Source organism: Salmo salar, chromosome 20, assembly GCF_965601325.2.
Source record: "Salmo salar chromosome 20, fSalSal1, whole genome shotgun sequence".
Taxonomy (NCBI): Eukaryota; Metazoa; Chordata; class Actinopteri; order Salmoniformes; family Salmonidae; genus Salmo; species Salmo salar.
Window position 1 is genome coordinate 64,198,815 of NC_138310.1, and position 24,803 is coordinate 64,223,617.

Genomic DNA, 24,803 nt, shown 5'->3' on the forward strand with positions numbered 1-24,803 from the left:
TGTTTGTTCTGTCTGTTTGTTCTGATAGAAATTATGATAATAATGTCAGAGTATCCGAGACTTTTTATCTTCTTTCAGACTGTAAATTTATAGACTGTAATTGTTAGAATCTACAACAACCAGACAGACTAATTTCACAAGCTACATCTCTCATGCTATTGTTCAGGTGATATAAAAGCATAATAATCTGTTTAACCCAGACTTCAACTATATGTTTGCCCCAGTATAATAGCACCATTCAGTTCTCTCTGATCTCTCCATAACAGCTCTAACCTTCCACAGTGATCTGGAAGAACTTGGTGGTGTCTCCATACTCTATGGATGTTGCCATACAGCTGAAGAGTCCTGGGTGGAGGACCCTTAGGGCCTTGGTGATGGTGACCTTGGCCTCTCTGCCATCCTGGTACAGGGTGTAACCACCGCTGACCAGGTCTAGGGCCTCCCCGTCCAGCAGCCACGACACCGTCACAGGGGGGTTGTCATAGACGGGACAGGACAGCACCATGTCACTAAACTCCTCCACTGTCACATTGTCTGTCCCTGACAGATTTGGTGGGACAGCAGGAGGAGAGGAACAAGAGGAAGAGGAGGAGGAGAGGAATAGAGAGATCAGGAGGAACCAAATATTCTATGATAGGGATCGATAGGGCTCTCCAATGTAATTGAGTGTGTGCTAAGGCATACACACATTTATCATGCTATGAATTCTATTGCAAATGTACATTAAGAATTCTCTTATCTCTACAATATTCTTTATGTAGAAATGATTGTTGTGTCATCCCCCCTCCCTCAACTTTGAAAAGGTTGATGACATCCGCTCCTCATTCAGTCAGCCTATTCACTCATCCACTGGTACCCCTCACACAGAACTACCATACGCCTTGACCTCTTCTCCCCTCTTTCTCCAGATGAAATCCTGAGACTAGTGTGGTCCGGCCGCCCGACAACCTGCCTGCTCGGTCCCATCCTCTCCTCCCTTCTCTAGACCATCTCTGGAGACCTTTTCCCATTCCTCACTTCCCTCATCAACTCATCCCTGACCACTGTCTGCGTTCCCTCTGACTTCAAGGTGGCCAGTCGCTCACATCCTAAAAAACAGCAACACTCGGCCCCTCTGAAAACTACAAACCGGTATCCACTCTTTCTTGTCTTTCCAAAACACTTGACCGTGCTGTCTCTGACCAACTCTCTCGCTATCTCTCTCAGAACGATCTTCTTGACCCTAAGCAGTCAGGCTTCAAGACTGGTCACTCAACCGAGACTGCTCTTCTCTGTATCATGGAGGCTCTTCACACTGCCAAAGCTGACTCTCTCTCCTTTGTTCTCATCTTCCTCGATCTATCCGCTGCCTTCAACACCATGAACCATCAAATTCACGCACCACGTAATCGCGCTACTGGTGTCCCTTAGGGCTCGGTTCTAGGCCCTCCCCTCTTCTCTCTACACAACAAGTCACTTGACTCTGTCATGTCCTCACATGGTCTCTCCCTCCTATCATTGCTATTCGGATGACACTAAAGTACTTTTCTCCTTCCCCTCTTCTGACACCCAGGTGGACACATGCATCTCTGCGTGCCTGGCAGATTTGTCGGCCCACCACCTCAAGCTCAACCTCAACAAGAAGGAGCTGCTCTTCCTCCCAGGGAAGGCCTGCCCATTCCATGACCTCTTCATCACGGTTGACAACTCCACGGTGTCCCCCTCCCAGAGCGCAAAGAACCTTGGTGTGACCCTGGACAACAACCTTTCATTCTCTGCAAACATCAAAGCAGTGGCTCGCTCCTGCAGATTCATGCTCTACAACATCCGTAGAGTACGACCCTACCTCACACAGGAAGTGGCGCAGGTCTTAATCCAGGCACTTGTCATCTCCCGTCTGGACTACTGCACCTCACTGTCGGCTGGGCTCCCCGCTTGTGCCATCAAACCCCTGCACTTATCCAGAACGCTGCAGCCCGCCTGATGTTCAACTTTCCCAAGTTCTCCCATGTCACCCCGCTCCTCCGCACACTTCACTGGCTTCCAGACAAAGCTCGCATCCAATGCAAGACCATGGTGCTTGTCTATGGATCAGCAAGATGAACTGCCCCTGACTACTTTCAGGCTATGCTCAAACCCTACACTCCAACTCGAGTACTCCGTTCTGCCACCTCTGGTCTCATGGCCCTTCCAACCCTACAGGAGGGTAGCTCCCACTCAGCCCAGTCAAAGCTCTTCTCTGTCCTGGCACCCCAACGGCAGAACCAGCTTCCCCCTGAAGCTAGGACAGCAGAGTCCCTGCCCATCTTCTGAAAACATCTGAAACCCTACCTCTTCCAAAAGTATCTTAAATAATCCCCCAGCAGATTTCTGCTTCCAAGTACCCTTATACTTGTTAACAGAATAAGATTTAGAGTTGAGCATGTTCCCTTCCTTTACTGAGACTAAGCTGCAGCCCTGCCTGGTACCACTGCAGCTCCTCCTCCCCCTGCCCCCCCTTTCTGTACCCTCCAGATTGGATTATCCACCCCACGTCCACGTCTCCGTGCCCCACATCACCCGCCCCGATTCTGACCGCACGTGTAAATGGAACATAATTCCCTTTTATGCACTTTTCTCTCTATCCGTACTCTGACCTTGAATTTAAGCATGCCAATATAATCATATTCACCCGCTATTCGTTAGTGTGGCGATCTAAGTAATGAATTGATGTGTGACGGAGGTGTCTACAGATACGCTGTATATTGACCTTGAATTCATTCCCTCATAATTCCACCACATTCTCACACAAGGAAACCATGAATAAGGTTGAGTGAACCTGCCGGTTCCAAGTGGAAAAAGCATATAAATATTTTTTTCAGATAGAAATAACAGCATTCTCCATGCAATGTCATTTATAAATTGATAGGAGCTATTGATAACAGCTAGGTAAATGAGTAATCCGTTTGGAGAAGGGGACTGTAAATACACATAGCAATTGTTTTAGATCATTTTTCCTTATGATCCCTGGCAGGGCCGGTCCTGGACATTCTGTCGCTCTAGGCGAGACAATAATCTGCAATAAACTGCTGGCTACTCGTCCGTTGTATAACCCAACAACAGAAGTGCTTCCCTAAAAGCTGCCTGGGTTTAAACAAACATCTTCTCTTTTCAGGAAGAGAAAAGCCCAATTAATAGGGACAGAAGAGAAAAGTCATTTTTTTATCTCCTCGAATATTATAGGCTGCAGTTTAGCTTCAGAATGTCATAGTGAGGAATCAATATATCCCCATATGCATCGCACACGTCTTTCGAGGGCATTTTAGAGCTTGTTTCTACCATAAGGCATCACAGAGTTAAGCATTGTTATAGAACGTTTGATATAATCTGGATACGTTTTATGTATTTATTTCAAAATATAAAGCAAACAATATATATCCTTTTTGCCTTTTTCTTTAACACAGGGTATGTGATACCCTCACTCAATTAGAGCCCTGGTTTTAGTTAAACACACTAAGCCCTTCCCAGACACAGAGGTATTTAATCAGTGCATGCGGCAGTATTGGTGTGTTTGGCTATATCGATATCAATGGATAGGATAATTGTGCGTGTCAAAAAAGTAGGCTATTTAGTCTCCACCTAGAGTGGCCTCTTTCCTCTGCTGCGGTGCTGTATTGCACTCAGCGATGTTTTCTCTCGGTAGCTGTCCATGGTCCAGAAATCAAATCATCCGAGTTTGCTGAACACCAGCCTGATCTCCAGCTCCTTCCACCTCTGGAAACTATCTAGGTGGTCATGCGACTTCTCATTCGAGCTGAGGTGGCACAGATTCTTCCAGTCCCTGGTTCCGTCCCTGACCAGCGCAGATTTGCATTCGTGTGAAAAAGGTTTGCAGCGAAAACAGAAGGCTGCATCGTTTTGCTTAGAATAGACAAGCCTTTGTCTCTCCACTTTCTCCCAGTTCGCCATCCTCCTATTGTAGTGGGCCACCGAAAACTTTCGTTGCCCCTCATCTCTTGGGAAATTCCCCTCCTTATCCTGATGTGGCCCAGCCTGCACTAACATATCCCGTAAAGAGCCATTACCATATTTTGGTCACTCAATGGGATATTTTATGTTTTTTTGTCTGGGAGTCGGATTTAGCAGCACTGTTATCCGGGACGGGGAGCTACGAATTTGAGTCTGGGTCCAAGATAGTTGTGTCTTCGTTGGCATTGTTTGGAGGTGTTGCTAGGCCTGGTGCTGGAATCAGCGAACGGGTGCTTGTCGTTCTCGGCGAATGAATGGCCTGTCCTCGTAGGCTTGTCATTCTCCACACCGGCTGATGGACATTGCTGCACGCTGATACATTTCACCAGCGAATCTTTGTGCCTCTTTTCTCATTGTTTTTTATTCGCTTTGTTTCAAATCTCAATAGATTACTTTTAGCTAAAATTATATCCACTAGTAGTAGCTAGCTAACGTTAACAGGCTAGGTTAGGCTACTGCTTTAATCACTAATCGTCTTCGTCACACACACAAACATAAAAATAATAATTTAATTGGCAGATTCATTTTTATTAATGTCTCACAATTGGATAATCCCATACAAACACACACATCACCATAGCTACTTCGGGAGAAGCGGGAATGGGGTGAAGGTAGGAGCTGCAGCAACGCTATGAGCTGGTGGATGGGGTGCCGCAGGCGGTGTAGAGCCTATCTGGGGCGCCAAAGTGCGGCAGCCAATTGTCAAAATGCCTCCCCAAATTCAAGTGCCGCCATAGGCTGCGGCCTATGGAAGGGCCGGCCCTGAACCCTGGAGACGAATGGGAAACCAGTCATATGAAAGCAAACTGAAAATCATATCAACTTGAAATGTTTTGTTGCCCCTTTTCCACAGTGATGTAGGCTAGAAATAGCTGTGCCGTTATTCTGAATTTGAATTGTGTGCCCTCATAATTTGCGCAGATGAAATTTGGAGACCCAAGCTATAGGCTTCTGTAGGGCTGGACCTGCAGAGTTGATGTATATGCTTTAGAATGTTTTAATTTAATACCAGAGTTTTTTTTTATTTTATTTTACAATTTGTATAATGTTAAATATTCGCCACTATCGGGAACTAACATCAGTAATACATACATACATGTATTATTAACTGTCACTTTAGTGTTTGTTTTCTTCCATTTGTAGCTTCCATTTTGCATCATACCATTCCAGAAATCCCTCCAGGTAATTTTGTCCAAAATTAGGTTGTAGATAGCAGGTCATTTTAATTAGGTTGTAGATAACCCAGCAAATAACCATCTTTCCAAGGTGCAGCTGCTGTGCAGCTGTTGTCTAATCTGTTGCACATTTAAGTGTGTTTAGGATAAACTGTAATAAAACAAATGGGGAAATACACATGGTGCTGTTCCCAGACAAAACAAGGTGTCTCCGTTCTAGACAAAATACTGGTCTACTTGCTCTTTGATGTAGTTATTGTAGCCTATAGGAGTGACTAGGAGAAGGAGCATGTATCATGGTAGGTAAGGGCACCAGTTGGTGCTGAAACTGAGACGAATATGCATATATTTACATGGCTTTCTTTCATTGTGGGAGGGTTTTCAGAGGGTTTTCAGCAGTTCAATTAAATGTATTCAGCGTCTGCAAGGTAACCACGCCTGCAAAGCTCATTACCATAGCCATGGGAAAATCTGAATTAAACACAAATATTAATACAAATAATAATTATATATATTTCTTTTCTCTCACAAAAGTAGAGCACTGGGCCTTTACTAGTCCTGTATTAGCAGACCGATGTAGCACGAAAAAACGAACACAATTCTGCATCCCCTCTTAGAAGAAATCGCAGCACCCCCACCCCCAAACATCTTCCCATGGCTATGCCACTATGCACCTCCATAAGGTAAGTCTGAATACCAACAACATTTTCTAAGTTGGAATCTGGCCTCTACAGCACATCCAAGACGAGAACAATAGGACTGGTTATGGTACCATTATAAAAATACCAGACATGATTACAATACATCTTTGTAATGTACTTACAGTAGCTATTCCTTTCTGTATGTAATTTATGCAATCTGACTGACTTTGGCACCGCGTGTGAAATTAGGTTGGGTGACTCGTGTTGGCTTTCCTCCATGGCTTTTATTCTTCTGTTCTATTTTATTTCAATGTTTCCTGTTTCACACTCTATATACACACACCTCAGACATGACACATACCCATCTATAATAGGGTCAATTAATTATACACCAAGCACTGGTACTCACTGTGCTGGATAAACATTATCTTAGTGATGAAAGGGGATAGTTTTCATGGCAGAGAGGTAGATATCAGTAGAGTATTTTTGGAATAAAGGAGGGTTCTTTTTATTGACCTGCTGCTAGCTGATACAAACAGCCCAGAAAGAGAAGCGGAGTTAAGGGCTTTTATCAGGGGGTTTATTTTCATCCTGAAGGCTGGAGACCTAGAGGAGGAAGCCAAGGGACAATAATATGTTATAGCTCACAGAAAAGCTTCCCTCTGCAGTGCCTGTGGTCAAGTGGTAACACTGCCAGCTCTTAGCACATCATTTATATAACGACCACTGAGGCCAGAGGGTTCAATCCCTGCGCTGCATCCAATTTTCCCACTGTGTTTCCTCTTCACATGTCCCTGTGTTTCTAAGCTGTCCAAACAAGAGAGGCAGAGCGAGAGAGGCAAGGCAAGCAGGGATATGAAGTGCCATCATCAGTCCAGGAGATTGTGAACAACACGATAACAGACGGGCATCAGAGGGGAAGCAACAAGATGACAAGATGACAAGTGACACGGCACATGATGTCTGATGTGGCCTGATTGTTCCAGTCAGGCTAGAGCCTGGGACAGTCCAGAGACTGACACAGTACATTCTTAGAAAAAAAAGGTGCTTTCTAGAACCAAAGGGTTCTTCGGCTGTCCCCATAGCAGAACCCTATGAAGAATCCCTTTTGGGTTCCATGTAGAACCCTTCTAAATGGAACCCAAAATGGTTCTACCTGCAACCAAAAAAGGTTCACCTATGGGGATAGCCAAATAACCTTTTTGGAACCTTTTGATAGCAATTGAGATTTTAGACAGCTTTCATCCCTCCAAGTATTTACAGCCCTGTTGCCCCCTCCTGTGCTGAGAGAGTGGGAGTGCAGATAGATACTACATCTCCCTGTCACTGTCATCAGTTCTCTCTACCTGATAGGTGTCTTTATACTTTTTGGCTGTGTCTACTGGTTTTGGTTTGTAATTCTCCTCCATAAACGAACTTCAGACAACAGCACCTTTCCATAAAGTTTTCATGAGAATACATGAAAATTTACAAGTAGGGCGTCATTGTAAATAAGAATTTGTTCTTAACTGACTTGCCTAGTTAAATAAAGGTAAAAATATAATAAGGATGTATTCCATCCATAAGATACAGTATATTTTTCCCATTTGCATTACCATCTGCTGTGGCAGTGTTACAGATGGCCAGGTAAATGAAGCTTTCCCCTGCCAATACCACAGTCTGCATCTTCTGTTGCAATAGGCCAGTGTACTGGCTGGGGGATCTTTGCTGCTCTGACGAGGGAGATTGTCAGCCACGTTTATGTTTGATGCTACATCCTTCCTAATGATCAACACACATCTAGTTGAATAGTCTGAAATTGACTTTGGGTTTGAGGTTGATTGCTTGGTCATAAGCTAAGTTTGTTGTCATAAAAATACTATCCACAACCATTGTATGCTCTTAATCACCTATCTAATTTCTATTCACATTGAGTACAGAGGAAGAGGATAAGGTTAATTACATCTATGCCACATTGTAACTCATGTTTCTCTTTGTTGGCACACACATAATGATTCACTCAACTCCACCCCCATCCCTGAGATGCAAACAAAGCATAAATACCCAACAAGTATTAGCCATTCAGTTAAAAGACCTGTTAATATAAAATAAATAGGGGTATTTATTGGTCTGTATCTCTCGGTCCTTGTTGATGTCTTTTGGGCAGAATTTCTGTTCTACTTATCTATTTATCTGATTCCTTCTATTATGCAATGCCAAGGCACTTGAGATGTCTCACACTTTTATTCAATGAGTAAGCCTTTTGGGATGTTGAAACTTTGCATTGGTGACCTGCTGACCAGAGCAGTGCTTACACAGCTGCAGAGGAGCTGTCTGTCTGACAGTGACAGGGGAGTTACAGCACAGTACCAACAGTAACACTACTGAGGACTGAGAGGGGACAGACACAGAGGCTGGGATGGAAGACTCTGTGCCTACACTGGCATCTGGGCCCACTTCTAATTCTAATTTACCTATAATGGAGGAGTCTAGTGACAAACTGTTCTGCTGCCGCTGGGTAAGGCACAGAATCCCCCTGGCGCATAGAGAGGAGTTCTACCACATTCTCCGGATGACTGGACCCTTGGTAAGGACTGGCACTGCCCACCTAGCCTGTTGTGTGTTATTGTGGGTTTCCCAAATGGCACCATATACTCCCTATATAGAACACTACTTTTTAACAGGTAGTGCCTTATATAGGGAATATAGGGTACCATTTGGGACAGAGCTATTGTGTGGCCCTGTTTGGAAGTGGATAGCTCTGTTGCTAGGGTTATAGGTAGACTACTCTGTGAGAATTAAGTACTAGGCTACAGGATGAACTGTGCAGTGCATACTAATGGCTCTATGATTTATTAAAAGTACACTCCGAGGGACACTAAAGCCCATTTGAACTAGTGTTTCAAGTATATTTCTCTTTATTAACTTAGAAGTAATGTCTGTCCCACTGGGCACAGACGTCAGTTCAGCGTTTAGTTTGGATTTACATTTGGTTGAGTTGTCAACTATTGTAAATTCAGTGTGAAATCAACAAAAAATGTCACTATGTCATTGGACTTAGGTTCAAAGTGAGGTGAAATGTCCTTACGTTGATTACTTTTTACAAATCCAATAAGTTTTCAACGTTGATTCAACATCATCACATAGATTCTTTGGGTTGAAATGATGTGGAAACAGTGTTGATTCAACCAGTTTTGCCCAATGGGGTGTTTGTTATTGTTTATGCATGTCTTTTTCCCCTAGCTGCTGTCTCGAATCCTAAACTACCTGCTTCCGTTTGTCATCACTATGTTCTGTGGTCGCCTGGGGAATGCGGTGTTAGCTGGCTATGGCCTGGCCTGCGCGGTGAGTCAATCCTCTAGCTATGTTGTGTGAACTGCTGGGGTCTATCAGCTTAGATAAGAAAATGGCTCCTCTGCATGTGATTAGAGAAGAGCGGGAAAATGGTTTGAAAGATTACAACATCACCTAAGGTCCTCACAGATTCTGGTGTTCATTTGAAGAACCACAAGGGAGGGGATAGCAATGATATAATCAATTCTCATAAAAAAAAAAAAATGTAACGTAAGAATGTAAATCTGTGTGTAACTGTGTGCTGTAAATGTGTTTGATGGTCATCTTCTTCAGACTATTAATGTTACGACTGCAGCAACAGGAGGTGGACTTGCCTTAGCATGTGACACTTTGGTATCTCAGGTATGTAAATATATTTGAAAGCAGTAGTTGAAGTATACGTTCCAGTTCAAATATATGCAACAGTCACAGACTGTGACCCCAGCGATAATGTCTCATGTCATTCATGCTGCTGTTTGTTTGTGTGTGTATGTGTGTGTGTGTATGTGTGTGATGTGTGTGTGTGTGTCTGAGCAGACATTTGGAGGTAGGAACCTGCAGCGTGTGGGGGTGATTCTCCAGAGGAGTGTGTTGATCCTGCTGCTCTTCTGTCTGCCCTGCTGGGCCATGCTCCTCAACACCCAGTCTATCCTGCTGGCTCTGGGCCAGGAGCCTGAGGTGGCCAGGTAACAACTACACTGTCAAAATCAAATCAAATGTTACTGGTCGCATACACATATTTTGCAAATGTTATTGCAGGTGCAGCGAAATGCTTATGCTTCTAGCTCCAACAGTTTAGTAATACCTAACTATACAAAGCAATACACATAAATCCACAAAATTCAAAGAAACAAATTAAGAAATATCAGAACAAGCAATGTCAGAGTCCGGAATGTAGATATATACAGAACCAGGAAAAAGTTGGGACACACCTACTTATTCAACAGTTTCTTTATTTTTAACTATTCTATACATTGTAGAAAAATAGTTAAGACATCAATACTATAAAATAACACATTTGGAATCAAGTAGTAACCAAAAAAAGTGTTAAACAAATCAAAATATATTTTATATTTGAAATTCTTCAAAGTAGCCACCCTTTTCCTTGATGACAGCTTTGCACACTCTTGGCATTCTCTCAACCAGCTTCATGAGGTAGTCACCTGGAATGCATTTCAATGAACAGGTGTGCCTTGTTAAAAGTTAATTTGTGGAATTTCTTTCCTTAATGCGTTTGAGCATATCAGTTGTGTTGTGACAAGATATGGGTGGTATACAGAACATAGCCCTATTTGGTAAAAGACCAAGTCCATGTTATGGCAAGATCAGCTCAAATAAGCAAAGAGAAACGACAGTCCATCATTACTTTAAGACGTAAAGGTCAGTCAATCCGGAAAAAAGTGCAGTTGCAAAAACCATCAAGCGCTATGATGAAACTGGCTCTCATGAGGACCGCCACAGGAAAGGAAGACCCAGAGTTACCTCTGCTGCAGAGGATTAGTTCATTAGAGTAACCAGCCTCAGAAATTGCAGCCCAAATACAAGCTTCACAGAGTTCAAGTAACAGACAGTGGTGGAAAAAGTACCCAACAACCATACTTGAGTAAAAATAAAGATACCTTAAATAGAAAATGACTCAAGTAAAAGTAAAAGTCCCCCAGTGTATAAAAGTGTTTGGTTTAAAATATACTTAAGTATCAAAAGTAAAAGTATAAATCATTTCAAATTCCTTATATTAAGCAAACCAGAAGGCACCATTTTCTTGTTTTTTTAATTTACGGAAAGCCACGGGCACACTCCAACATTCAGACATCATTTACAAATGAAGCATTTGTGTTTAGTGAGTCCGCCAGAATAGAGGCAGTTGTCACAACTGTCTTCGTCTTCTGACGATAATGCGAAATCGTCATCAGAAAATGTGGACCAAAACGCAGCAGGTACGTGAATGCTCATCTTGATTTTTAATTAATCTCAAAAATGAACATACAAAATAACAAAAAACGAACGACTCGACAAATAAACAGTCTGGTAAGGCACAAGGCTATACACAGAATAACACCCACAAATCACACATACAAACACACCCTAATATATGGAACTCTCAATCAAAGGCAGATAGACAACACCTGCCTTCAACTGAGAGTCCCAACCCCAATCAACCAAACATAGAAACACACAACCTAGACTAACCATAGAATTACTAAACATAAACCAAAACCCGGAATTACTAAATCAAACACCCTTTACACAAAACACACCACCCCGAACCACAGAAAACAAATACCCCCTGCCACGCCCTGACCAAACTACAAAACAATTAACCTTATATACTGGCCAGGACGTGACAGCAGTAGGGATGACCAGGGATGTTCGGTTGATAAGTGCGTGAATTAGACTATTTTCCTGTCCTGCTAAGCATTCAAAATGTAACGAGTACTTTTGGGTGTCAAGGAAAATGTATGCAGTAAAAAGTACAATATTTTCTTAAAGAATGTAGTGAAGTAAAAGTAAAAGTAGTCAAAAATATAAATAGTAAAGTACAGATACCCCAAAAAAGTACTTCAAAGTATTTTTTCTTAAGTACTTTACACCACTGGTAACAGACACATCTTAACATCAACTGTTCAGAGGAGACTGCGTGAATCAGACCTTCGTGGTCGAATTGCTGCAAAGAAACCACTACTAAAGGACACCAATAAGAAGAAGAGGCTTGCTTGGGCCGAGAAACATAAGCAATGGACATTAGACCGGTGCAAATCTGTCCTTTGGTCTGATGAGTCCAAATTGGAGATTTTTGGTTCCAACCGCCATGTCTTTGTGAGATGCAGAGTAGGTGAACGGATGATCTCTGCATGTGTGGTTCCCACCGTGAAGCGAGGAGGAGGAGGTGTGATGGTGTGGGGGTGCTTTGCGGGTGACACTGTCTGTGATTTATTTATAATCAAGGCACACTTAACCAGCATGGCTACCACAACATTCTGCAGCAATACGCCATCCCATCTCGTTTGGGCTTAGTCTAGCTATCATTTGTTTTTCAATAGCACAATGACTCAACACACCTCCAGGCTGTGTAAGGGCTATTTGACCAAGAAGGAGAGTGATGGAGTGTTGCATCAGATGACCTGGCCTCCACAATCCCCCAACCTCAACCCAATTGAGATGGTTTGGGGTGAGTTGGACCACATTGTAAAGGAAAAGCAGACAACAAGTGCTCAGCATATGTGGGAACTCCTTCAAGACTGTTGGAAAAGCATTTCAGGTGAAGCTGGTTGAGAGAATGCCAAGAGTGTGCAAAGCTGTCATCAAGGCAAAGGGCGGCTACTTTGAAGAATCTGAAATATAAAATATATTTTGATTTGTTTAACACTTTTTTGCTGTGTTATTTCATAGTTTTGATGTCTTCACTTTTATTCTACAATGTAGAAGATAGTAAAAATAAAGAAAAACCGTTGAATGAGTAGGTGTGTCCCAACTTTTGACTAGTACTGTATATATTTATATTCCGGACTCTGACATTGACTGGTACACATATGATGGTGTGTATAGACTGTATGGACAGTATATGAATAAAACAGTAAAACAGTACTGTATGCAAACATTATTGACCTTTGTTCAATGACTATGTAGGCTACATAGGGCAACAGTCTGTAAGGTGAAGGGTAGAGTACCGGGTGGTAGCCGGCTAGTAACAGTGACTAAGTTCAGGGCAGGGTACTGGGTGGAAGCCGGTTAGTAACAGTGACTAAGTTCAGGGCAGGGTACTGGGTGGAAGCCGGTTAGCAACAGTGACTAAGTTCAGGGCAGGGTACTGGGTGGAAACCGGTTAGCAACAGTGACTAAGTTCAGGGCAGGGTACTGGGTGGAAGCCGGTTAGCAACAGTGACTAAGTTCAGGGCAGTGTACTGGGTGGAAGCCGGCTAGTAACAGTGACTAAGTTCAGGGCAGGGTACTGGGTGGAGGCTGGCTAGTGGTGACTATTACAGTCAGATGGCCTGGAGTCTGACTCACACTATAGTACACTACCACTTATATTAGGGCCAGGAGTTTTTCATGACCAGAGAAAACTCTGGGTCCTGGTTAGACCCTATGACTAGCTCCAGAATTGTTATTGTCCCTGGTTAGACCCTATGACTAGCTCCAGAGTTGTTCCTGACCTTGGTTAGACCATATGACTAGCTCCAGAGTTGTTATTGTCCCTGGTTATACCCTATGACTAGCTCCAGAGTTATTATTGACCCTGGTTATACTCTATGACTAGCTCCAGAGTTGTTCCTGACCCTGGTTATACCCTATGACTAGCTCCAGAGTTATTATTGACCCTGGTTATACCCTATGACTAGCTCCAGAGTTGTTATTGACCTTGGTTATACCCTATGACTAGCTCCAGAGTTGTTATTGACCCTGGTTATACTCTATGACTAGCTCCAGAGTTATTATTGACCCTGGTTATACCCTATGACTAGCTCCAGAGTTGTTATTGACCCTGGTTATACCCTATGACTAGCTCCAGAGTTATTATTGACCCTGGTTATACTCTATGACTAGCTCCAGAGTTATTATTGACCCTGGTTATACCCTATGACTAGCTCCAGAGTTGTTATTGACCCTGGTTATACTCTATGACTAGCTCCAGAGTTATTATTGACCCTGGTTATACCCTATGACTAGCTCCAGAGTTGTTATTGACCCTGGTTATACCCTATGACTAGCTCCAGAGTTATTATTGACCCTGGTTATACTCTATGACTAGCTCCAGAGTTATTATTGACCCTGGTTATACCCTATGACTAGCTCCAGAGTTATTATTGACCCTGGTTATACTCTATGACTAGCTCCAGAGTTATTATTGACCCTGGTTATACCCTATGACTAGCTCCAGAGTTGTTATTGACCCTGGTTATACCCTACGACTAGCTCCAGAGTTATTATTGACCCTGGTTATACCCTACGACTAGCTCCAGAGTTGTTATTGACCCTGGTTATACCCTACGACTAGCTCCAGAGTTGTTATTGACCCTGGTTATACTCTATGACTAGCTCCAGAGTTATTATTGACCCTGGTTATACCCTATGACTAGCTCCAGAGTTATTATTGACCCTGGTTATACCCTATGACTAGCTCCAGAGTTGTTATTGACCCTGGTTATACCCTGTGTGTCACGGCTGTTTGAATGATCGGACCAAAATGCAGCGTCTGTTTCGTTCCACATATTTATTAAACTGTGAAACTTAATGCAATACAAAAAATAAACTGAATGACAAAACAACAAACCGTGACGCAGGAGGAACGAACACTACTCACAAAATATAATCACCCACAAAAAACAAGTGGGACAAACATCAACTTAAATATGACCTCCAATTAGAGACAACGACAACCGGCTGCCTCTAATCGGAGGTCATGCCAAACAAAAAACAACCTAGAAATACAAAACTAGAAACTGAACTTAGAAATACAAAAACAGACAAACACCCCCTGTCACGCCCTGACCTACTCTACCATAGAAAATAACAACTTACTATTGACCATGGTTAGACCCTATGACTAGCTCCAGAGCTAGCTCCAGAGCTGTTATTGACCCTGGTTATACCCTATGACCAGCTCCAGAGTTATTATTGACCCTGGTTATACTCTATGACTAGCTCCAGAGTTGTTATTGACCCTGGTTATACCCTGTGACTAGCTCCAGAGTTGTTATTGACCCTGGTTAGACCCTATGACCAGCTCCAGAGTTATTATTGACCCTGGTTATACTCTATGACTAGCTCCAGAGTTGTTATTGACCCTGGTTAGACCCTATGACTAGCTCCAAAGTTGTTCCTGACCCTGGTTATACCCTATGACTAGATCCGGAGTTGTTCCTGACCCTGGTTATACCCTATGACTAGCTCCAGAGTTGTTAATGACCCTGGGTATACCCTATGACTAGCTCCAGAGTTATTATTGACCCTGGTTATACCCTATGACTAGCTCCAGAGTTGTTATTGACCCTGGTTATACCCTATGACTAGCTCCAGAGTTGTTATTGACCCTGGTTATACCCTATGACTAGCTCCAGAGTTGTTATTGACCCTGGGTATACCCTATGACTAGCTCCGGAGTTATTGACCCTGGTTATACTCTATGACTAGCTCCAGAGTTATTATTGACCCTGGTTATACCCTATGACTAGCTCCAAAGTTGTTATTGACCCTGGTTATACTCTATGACTAGCTCCAGAGTTGTTCCTGACCCTGGTTAGACCCTATGACTAGCTCCAGAGTTATTATTGACCCTGGTTATACCCTAAGACCAGCTCCAGAGTTATTATTGACCCTGGTTATACTCTATGACTAGCTCCAGAGTTATTATTGTCCCTGGTTAGACCCTATGACTAGCTCCAGAGTTATTATTGACCCTGGTTATACCCTATGACTAGCTCCAGAGTTGTTCCTGACCCTGATTAGACCCTATGACTAGCTCCAGAGTTATTATTGACCCTGGTTAGACCCTATGACTAGCTCCAGAGTTGTTATTGACCCTGGTTATACCCTACGACTAGCTCCAGAGTTGTTATTGACCCTGGTTATACTCTATGACTAGCTCCAGAGTTGTTATTGACCCTGGTTATACCCTACGACTAGCTCCGGAGTTGTTATTGACCCTGGTTATACCCTGTGACTAGCTCCAGAGTTATTATTGACCCTGGTTAGACCCTACGACTAGCTCCGGAGTTGTTCCTGACCCTGGTTATACCCTATGACTAGCTCCGGAGTTGTTCCTGACCCTGGTTATACCCTATGACTAGCTCCAGAGTTGTTAATGACCCTGGGTATACCCTGTGACTAGCTCCAGATTTGTTATTGACCCTGGTTATACCCTATGACTAGCTCCGGAGTTGTTCCTGACCCTGGTTAGACCCTATGTGTCACGGTTGTCGTCTGGAATGGAGGACCAAAACGCAGCAGGAATGTGGATGCTCATCTTGATATTTATTTGAAATCAAAGAGAACACCGAAATAACAAAACAACGAACTCACGAACAACAAAACAGTCTTGTCAGGCTCACACAGGCAAAACAAGAAACAATCTCCCACAAACACTACACCAAACAATGACCCATATATAGGACTCTCAATCAGAGGCAACGAGAAACACCTGCCTCCAATTGAGAGTCCAGCACCCAAACCTAAACATAGAAAACCTAAACTAGACAGAATGCAGAAATACAACCTAGAACATACTAACCTAGAACATACACCCAAAACCCAGGAACACATAAATCAAACACCCCTCTACAACACACACAAAACCACCACCATACAAAACAAACATCCCTCTGCCACGTCCTGACCAAAATACTAAACAACTAGTCCCTCTGCTGGTCAGGATGTGACACTATGACTAGCTCCGGAGTTGTTCCTGACCCTGGTTATACCCTATGACTAGCTCCAGAGTTGTTATTGACCCTGGTTATACCCTATGACTAGCTCCGGAGTTATTGACCCTGGTTATACCCTATGACTAGCTCCAGAGTTGTTCCTGACCCTGGTTATACCCTATGACTAGCTCCAGAGCTGTTATTGACCCTGGTTATACCCTATGACTAGCTCCAGAGTTGTTCCTGACCCTGGTTATACCCTATGACTAGCTCCAGAGTTATTGACCCTGGTTATACCCTATGACTAGCTCCAGAGTTGTTCCTGACCCTGGTTATACCCTATGACTAGCTCCAGAGTTGTTCCTGACCCTGGTTATACTCTATGACTAGCTCCAGAGCTGTTATTGACCCTGGTTATACCCTATGACTAGCTCCAGAGTTGTTCCTGACCCTGGTTATACCCTATGACTAGCTCCAGAGTTATTATTGACCCTGGTTTGACCCTATGACTAGCTCCAGAGTTATTATTGACCCTGGTTATACCCTATGACTAGCTCCAGAGTTGTTATTGACCCTGGTTTGACCCTATGACTAGCTCCAGAGTTTTATTGACCCTGGTTATACCCTATGACTAGCTCCCAGGTCACATAGTCGGGAAAAATATGAGGCCCTACTCACACTGACAATGACTCAGACCTGAGCACATCACAGATACAGCTAATGCATGGTATTGTGCCTCTGATGCTGGATAAAGATATTACGCTTGTTTGTATGCTAATTGAGGGAGAACAGAACTCCTCATTCTCTTAGGTGCAATAACACCATCTCTGACTGCTCTCGCCATCAAATGTGGCCCCTGGCAATTCCCCAAACACTCCATTCAGTGGAAATGACAGCAATGTTTTCACAGCCAATTGACCTACTCAATGAGATGTACAGATTGCTGTTAGTTTCTAGATGCAATAAACATTCTGTCACTGCTGCCTGAATAGGTGATTTTCACGGACAACTTAATGGTAAATTGATAGAGTTTAGCAGTATGTGGTGTGTATAGGGTAAATACATGGAAACAGGTGTAGTAATGGTGTGTGATTTAACAGCGAATACATGCTCTGTCTTTCAGAATAGCACAGCTGTATGTCATCGCCTACCTACCTGCAGTACCAGTGAGTCATCTGTTTTATCAAACACCCACTTCTTTAGGGTGGCTTCAATTGTGTCTGAGTTTTCAACTAGATGGCTCCATTAACCTATTCTTATCAGATGAATAGTACATTTTGTGTTTTTTCATTAAATTGCATTAAACATCCTCTCGTCCCTGTCTTTCTAATTTACTCTGTATCTCTTTCTTTCAGGCTATTTTCCTGCATCAACTTCAGGCTTCTTATCTCCAAAACCAGGTACACTGACCGTGCTGCTGGGCTACAAATGACTTGTTTTGTTCCTCACACCTCATCGCGTCTATAGAAATAAGAATGAATAGAAGAGCCTTGGATGCTTTAACCCTTACAATTGACTGGTAAACTCATAGGTACACTCGCAATGGCTGCCTGGTATTGTGATACAATCATTTGCATGGTATTTGGGAATGTTCAATCACGTGATGCTGGATTACCATGGTAATGAAGAATGTTCATTCAAATGATGCCAACTGATGTAATGTCAGTTGAGTTGACTCAACAAATCACTGCACAGATTGAAGGTTACACCATGATTCTTCCTGGCATGGGTACACTCAACATGGCTGCCATTCCATCCATTATGCCATCATTGACTTGAGTGGAGACGGCCGTTCTATTCATTCTTATTTCTATGATGGCATCCTCATCCCAGTCTCTTGTGTTATCTGAGTTCAATCAATCAATCAATCAAATGTATTTATAAAGCCCTTTTTACATCAGTCGATGTCACAAAGGGCTATACAGAAACCCAGCCTAAAAGCCCTAACACAGGACACTGGATAAGACACGAGAAATACTCCAGATATAACAGACTGACCCTAGCCCCCCAACACATAAACTATTGCAGAATAAATACTGGAGGCTGAGACAAGAGGGGTCGGGAGACACTGTGGCCCCGTTCACCTTCACACTCCTGGGCCAGACTACACTCAATCATAGGACCTACTGAAGAGATGAGTCTTCAATAAAGACTTAAAGGTCGAGACCGAGTCTGCGTCTCTCACATGGAGAGGCAGACCATTCCATAAAAATGGAGCTCTATAGGAGAAAGCCCTGCCTCCAGCTGTTTGCTTAGAAATTCTAGGGACAATAAGGAGGCCTGCGTCTTGTGACCGTAGCGTACGTGTAGGTATGTACGGCAGGACCAAATCAGAAAGATAGGTAGGAGCAAGCCCATGTAATGCTTTGTAGGTTTGCAGTAAAACCTTGAAATCAGCCCTAGCCTTAACAGGAAGCCAGTGTAGAGAAGCTATTACTGGAGTAATATGATCAAGTTTTTGGGGTCTAGTCAAAATTCTAGCATCTGTGTTTAGCACTAGCTGAAGTTTATTTAGTGCTTTATCCGGGTAGCTGGAAAGTAGAGCATTGCAGTAGTCTAATCTAGAAGTGAGTGGAGCTAGAGGAGTTAGACAGGGCTCTATGTTCATAGATAAGATGAGCACCCCTCCAGCTAGGATGGAGTCCGTCACTCCTCAGCAGGCCAGGCATGGTCCTGTTTGTGGGTGAGTTCCAGAAAGAGGGCCAATTATCTACAAATTCTATCTCTTGGGAGGGGCAGAAAACCGTTTTCAACTAGCGATTGAGTTGTGAGACTGGGAGGGGGCCAGAGACAATTACTCGATGCCGACACATCTTTCTCGCTGATTTACACGCTGAAGCTATGTTGCACTTGGTGACCTCTGAGTAAAACAGTCATCTAGGAGTACAGTAACCCAGGTTAGGTGTGAATCGGATGATCATATCAACTAGTGTGTTTCTGTGCTCAGGGGATAATACTGCCTCAGATGTACACAGCAGCAGCAGCCAACATCGCTAACGTGGTGACAAACTATATCCTGCTCTACTGGATGGACCTGGGAGTTATGTAGGTGTGCTCACACAAGAAACATTGATAACAGTGCCATATTCTTAACAGTCAGTAACATAGTCAGAGTATCAATTATGTACCAACTACTGTAATTATGTGCGTTTTTGTTGGTGTGTGTTTGTTTTCTAGAGGGTCTGCAGCAGCTAATACACTCTCCCAGCTCTACATATGTTCCTTCTTGTTTGCTTACATTTATTGGAAGAAGCTACATGTGAAAACATGGGGAGGTAAGAGAACGTCCATCTCTCTGATTGTGCCTAATGAATGTGGCCTATTGAAATAGACCGGTTTGTGTTGGGATAAACAGGCCTTTGTCTCCTCCTACAGGTTGGACCACAGAAGCGCTGCAGGAGTGGGGCTCTTATATGAAACTAGCCATCCCCAGTACACTGATGCTATGTTTCGAATGGTGGATCTATGAGCTTGGGGGATTCCTTGCAGGTACATTTCAGCTCTTAAAGTTAACACCAATGAACAGTCACATTCAAAAGGCCAAAACACCCATATCTATGTAACATCCAACTCTGCATTCTTCCCCCTCTCTTTCTCAGGCATGCTGAGTGAAGTGGACCTGGCTGCTCAACATGTGGTCATAATGCTGGCTTTCATCAACTACATGGTAATGTGTACAGAACTCTTTACACACCCACTCTAACACCTATCATGGAAACCAAATGAAGCCTAATGCACTGGCTATCCAGTCCAAATAAGCTGAAGAATAACCCAAAATGTACTGTACATATAGGCTACAGATCAACATTAAATCTGAGTTAAAAGCAGACATTAACTTTGTTTGAGACATGGTTAGACTAAGACAGCAAGCTGTTTATGAGGCGTCCAGATAACGTGTTGTTTTGTGTTGTGCGGGTAAAGTTCCCCATGGGGATTCAGGCTGCAGCATGTGTTCGTGTGGGGAATGCTCTTGGGGCCGGAGACACAGCTGGGGCCATCCTCACCACCAAGGTGTCCCTCGCCCTCTCAGGTCAGTCACACACTTACTCTAGCTCATATGGCCCTTATTTCAACCATCACAACTACGGTGAACGATGGTGAACTAAAATGATAATAATTACTTTGACAAACTAGTCATATTTTTGCAGTAGTGCATGTCTTTTTCCTCCATTCCACGTCCTAGGTTCAATGGCAGTAATTCAGGGAATTGTGCTGATCTCTACTAAAACAGTGATCGCCTTCATGTTTACTTCTGATGAGTAAGTAGAGTGTACATATAGTCAACATAATGATTCAAATCAAGACCGTACCAAATTGTAACCTGACCATCTCAATAACGATTATTTAATTCCTTTTCAGTCAGATCATAAATCTGGTCTCTCAACTTCTCAATGTGTACTGTGTCCTTCAGTTCTTTGATGGGCTAGTGGTAAGTCAACTCAAGTGGTTTGTAACCATTGAAAAAATTAATAACATTTTATACAATAGTACTGCTATAATTACAAATCATTTATATGCAGTACCAGTCAAAAGTTTGGACACCTACTCATTCCAGGGTTTTCCTTTATTTTTGTACTATTTTCTACATTGCAGAATAGTAGTGAAGCCATCAAAACAATTAAATAACATATGGAATCATGTAGTAACCAAAAAAGTGTTAATCAAATGAAAATATATTTTATATTTGAGATTCTTCAAAGTATCCACCCTTTGCCTTGATGACAGCTTTGCACACTCTTGGCATTCTCTCAACCAGCTTCACCTGAAATGCTTTTCCAACAGTCTTGATGGAGCTTCATGAGGTAGTCACCTGGAATGCATTTCAATTAACATGTGTGCCTTGTTAAAAGTTCATTTGTGGAATTTCTTTCCTTCTTAATGCATTTGAGCCAATCAGTTGTGTTGTGAAAAGGTAGGGATGGTATACAGAAGATAGCCCTATTTGGTAAAAGACCAAGTCCATAATATGGCAAGAACAGCTGAAATAAGCAAAGAGAAATGACAGTCCATCATTACTTTAAGACGTGAAGGTCAGTTAATACGGGAACATTTCAAGAACTTTGAAAGTTTCTTCAAGTGCAGTCGCAAAAGCCATTAAGCGCTATGATGAAATCAAATCAATTCAAATCAAAGTTTATTTGTCACGTGCGCCGAATACAACAGGTGTAGACCTTACAGTGAAATGCTTACTTACAGGCTCTAACCAATAGTGCAAAAAAGGTGTTAGGTGAACAATAGGTAAGTAAAGAAATAAAACAACAGTAAAAAGACAGGCTATATACAGTAGCGAGGCTATAAAAGTAGCGAGGCTACATACAGACACCGGTTAGTCAGGCTGATTGAGGTAGTATGTACATGTAGATATGGTTAAAGTGACTATGTATATATGATGAACAGAGAGTAGCAGTAGCGTAAAAGAGGGGTTGGCGGGACACAATGCAGATAGCCTGGTTAGCCACTGTGCGGGAGCACTGGTTGGTCGGCCCAATTGAGGTAGTATGTACATGGAGTGACTATGCATATATGATAAACAGAGAGTAGCAGCAGCGTAAAAAGAGGGGTTGGGGGGGGCACACAATGCAAATAGTCCTGGTAGCCATTTGATTACCTGTTCAGGAGTCTTATGGCTTGGGGGTAAAAACTGTTGAGAAGCCTTTTTGTCCTAGACTTGGCACTCCGGTACCGCTTGCCATGCGGTAGTAGAGAGAACAGTCTATGACTGGGGTGGCTGGGGTCTTTGACAATTTGGCTCTCATGAGGACCGCCACAGGAAAGGAAGACCCAGAGTTACCTCTGCTGCAGAGGATAAGTTCATTGGAGTTACCAGCCTCAGAAATCGGCAATTAACTGCACCTCAGATTGCAGCCCAAATAAATGCTTCACAGAGTTCAAGTAACAGACACATCTCAGCATCAACTGTTCAGAGGAGACTGCGTGAATCAGACCTTCATGGTCGAATTGCTGCAAAGAAACCACTACTAAAGGACACCAATAAGAAGAAGAGGCTTACTTGGGCCGAGAAACATAAGCAATGGACATTAGACCGGTGCAAATCTGTCCTTTGGTCTGATGAGTCCAAATTGGAGATTTTTGGTTCCAATCCCCATGTCTTTGTGAGACGGAGAGTAGGTGAACTGATGATCTCCGCATGTGTGGTTCCTACGGTGAAGCATGGAGGAGGAGGAGGAGGTGTGATGTGTGGGGGTGCTTTGCGTAATGATGGACTGTCATTTCTCTTTGCTTATTTGAGCTGTTCTTGCCATAATATGGACTTGGTCTTTTACCAAACAGGGCTATCTTATGTATACCACACCTACCTTGTCACAACACAACTGATTGGCTCAAACGCATTAAGAAGGAAAGAAATTCCACAAATGAACTTTTAACAAGGCATACCTGTTAATTGAAATGCATTCCAGGTGACTATCTCATGAAGCTCCTTCAAGACTGTTGGAAAAGCATTTCAGGTGAAGCTGGTTGAGAGAATGCCAAGGGTGTGCAAAGCTGTCATCAAGGCAAAGGGTGGATACTTTGAAGAATCTCAAATATATAATATATTTTGATTTGTTTAACACTATTTTGGTTACTACATGATTCCACATGTGTTATTTCATAGTTTTGGTGTCTTCACTATTATTCTACAATATAGAAAATAGTACAAAAATAAAGGAAAACCCTTTAATGAGTAGCTGTGTCCAATCTTTTGACTGGTACTGTATGTTGGAATAAGGGAGATAGTCTATATAATTTTCCTGGAACACTTGTTGAATGAGTGATAAGACATGAAACCTGTTGACCGCCAGCCAACAATGTTTGTCTCTCTCTGTAAACACCCACTAATCTTAGATTTGTCTGTCTGTCCCAGTGTGTGTGCATGGGCATCATCCTGGGCACGGGCCAACAGAAGATAGCAGCGATGGCTAATCTTATCACCTACTACTGTGTGGGCCTTCCACTGGGCATCTCTTTGATGTTCACAGCTGGCCTCAGGGTCCTAGGTATTTACTCATTTCTGAATTTTATGAAAACCAGACACAATTTTAGACTTCCTTTTCAAGACCAGAGGTCTTTGCTCATGCTTACTGCCTTGCCACATACTTGCAACAGAAGTATGGTCATGATCAAATTCAGGAAAATATTTTGCTTTCACTAGTAATCAAGAATCATGAATCGCGGGAGTATTCTTTATTGAAGATGACACAATGTTCTTGTCTTTGGTCAATGCCGGTCTAACCTCCCTCCTCTCCTCTCCTCTCCCTCTCCCTCTTCCTCTCCTCCCTCTACACAGGGTTCTGGTTAGGCCTGTTCATCTGTGTAATTCTACAGTCCACCTTCTTCATCACTGTCATCTTCAGGCTCAACTGGAAGAGAATGACAGAGAAGGTACGTCACCAGTGGCTTTTCACTTCCCTATCTGGAACATACAAAGGCTTAGGTGATTGAGAGACTGACAGCCCATACCTCTATCTTTATGGTTTCTGTGAAGCATAGTAGTGGCCTGGGGCGGGTGAAGGAAATGTTTGCTGTCAGTTGAGAGCATCATGGAGTTGATCTATTTGTGACAGGCTGTGAAACGAGCTGGAAAGGCTGGACATATGGTGTCAATGAGGAGTATAGTTGCACCTGAAACCACAGAGAACAGTGGAAGGGTGAGTAAAAACATGTTGCTCAGTCCTATGTTTTATATTATTTATACTATACTCTCGCGAATAACATTGTTCTAACCCAGATTGTGCCTGCTTCCACACCCAGACAGTGAATGGATACATTTCAGTGAGTACTGAGGGCCAGGAAGACCTCAGGGGAAGCAATGGGACCCCAGAGGTGAAGAGGGAGGATGGGAGCCCCAATGGAATGCTTTCCACCACCCAGCTGGTCCTGAGGAGAGGTCTCACTGTACTGGCTGCCATTGTCATCCTGGCTGTGGGGACCAGTGTACATCTTCTCCAGCCTCTACCAATCAGCTCATGGAGCAATCTGAGTGTAGACTGGAGCAACACTACCTTTACCACTCCCTCCCCCCCTGAACTCGCCCCGTCAACAGTTCTCATCTAGGAGTAATACCTGTCGGACCCAGAACAGACCCTGTAGCAAGACAATAGAGGTGCTGTCATAGACATGCTGTGTCAGTGAATCTGTTGTTACACCAATTATTACACCTGAAACAGCCTTTTTCTTCAATCTAGAGCCATAGTCATTATGCCCAATTCAATGTAAAAAAAATACATTTTTTTAAGTATATTTTTCTGCTTACCTCTTTACCTTTCTAAGCATACCTCTTTACCTGTTCAATTGTCATTTTAATTAATGATGCACATTTAGTAATT

General features: G+C 43.0%; 1 protein-coding gene across 1 annotated transcript; it reads left to right on the forward strand.

Moving 5' to 3' along the window:
* The first annotated feature begins 8,082 nt into the window (after positions 1-8,082).
* Positions 8,083-24,531, forward strand: LOC106581174 (multidrug and toxin extrusion protein 1). The gene is made up of 17 exons (XM_014163052.3): positions 8,083-8,369; positions 9,026-9,127; positions 9,410-9,478; positions 9,653-9,801; positions 17,600-17,642; positions 17,832-17,876; positions 19,424-19,521; positions 19,654-19,751; positions 19,852-19,965; positions 20,076-20,143; positions 20,398-20,506; positions 20,660-20,735; positions 20,836-20,905; positions 23,342-23,474; positions 23,765-23,859; positions 24,042-24,125; positions 24,229-24,531. The coding sequence occupies exons 1-17, from the start codon at positions 8,202-8,204 to the stop codon at positions 24,529-24,531; spliced, it is 1,824 nt and encodes a 607-aa protein (XP_014018527.1). The 5' UTR covers positions 8,083-8,201.
* Positions 24,532-24,803: the final 272 nt, after the last annotated feature.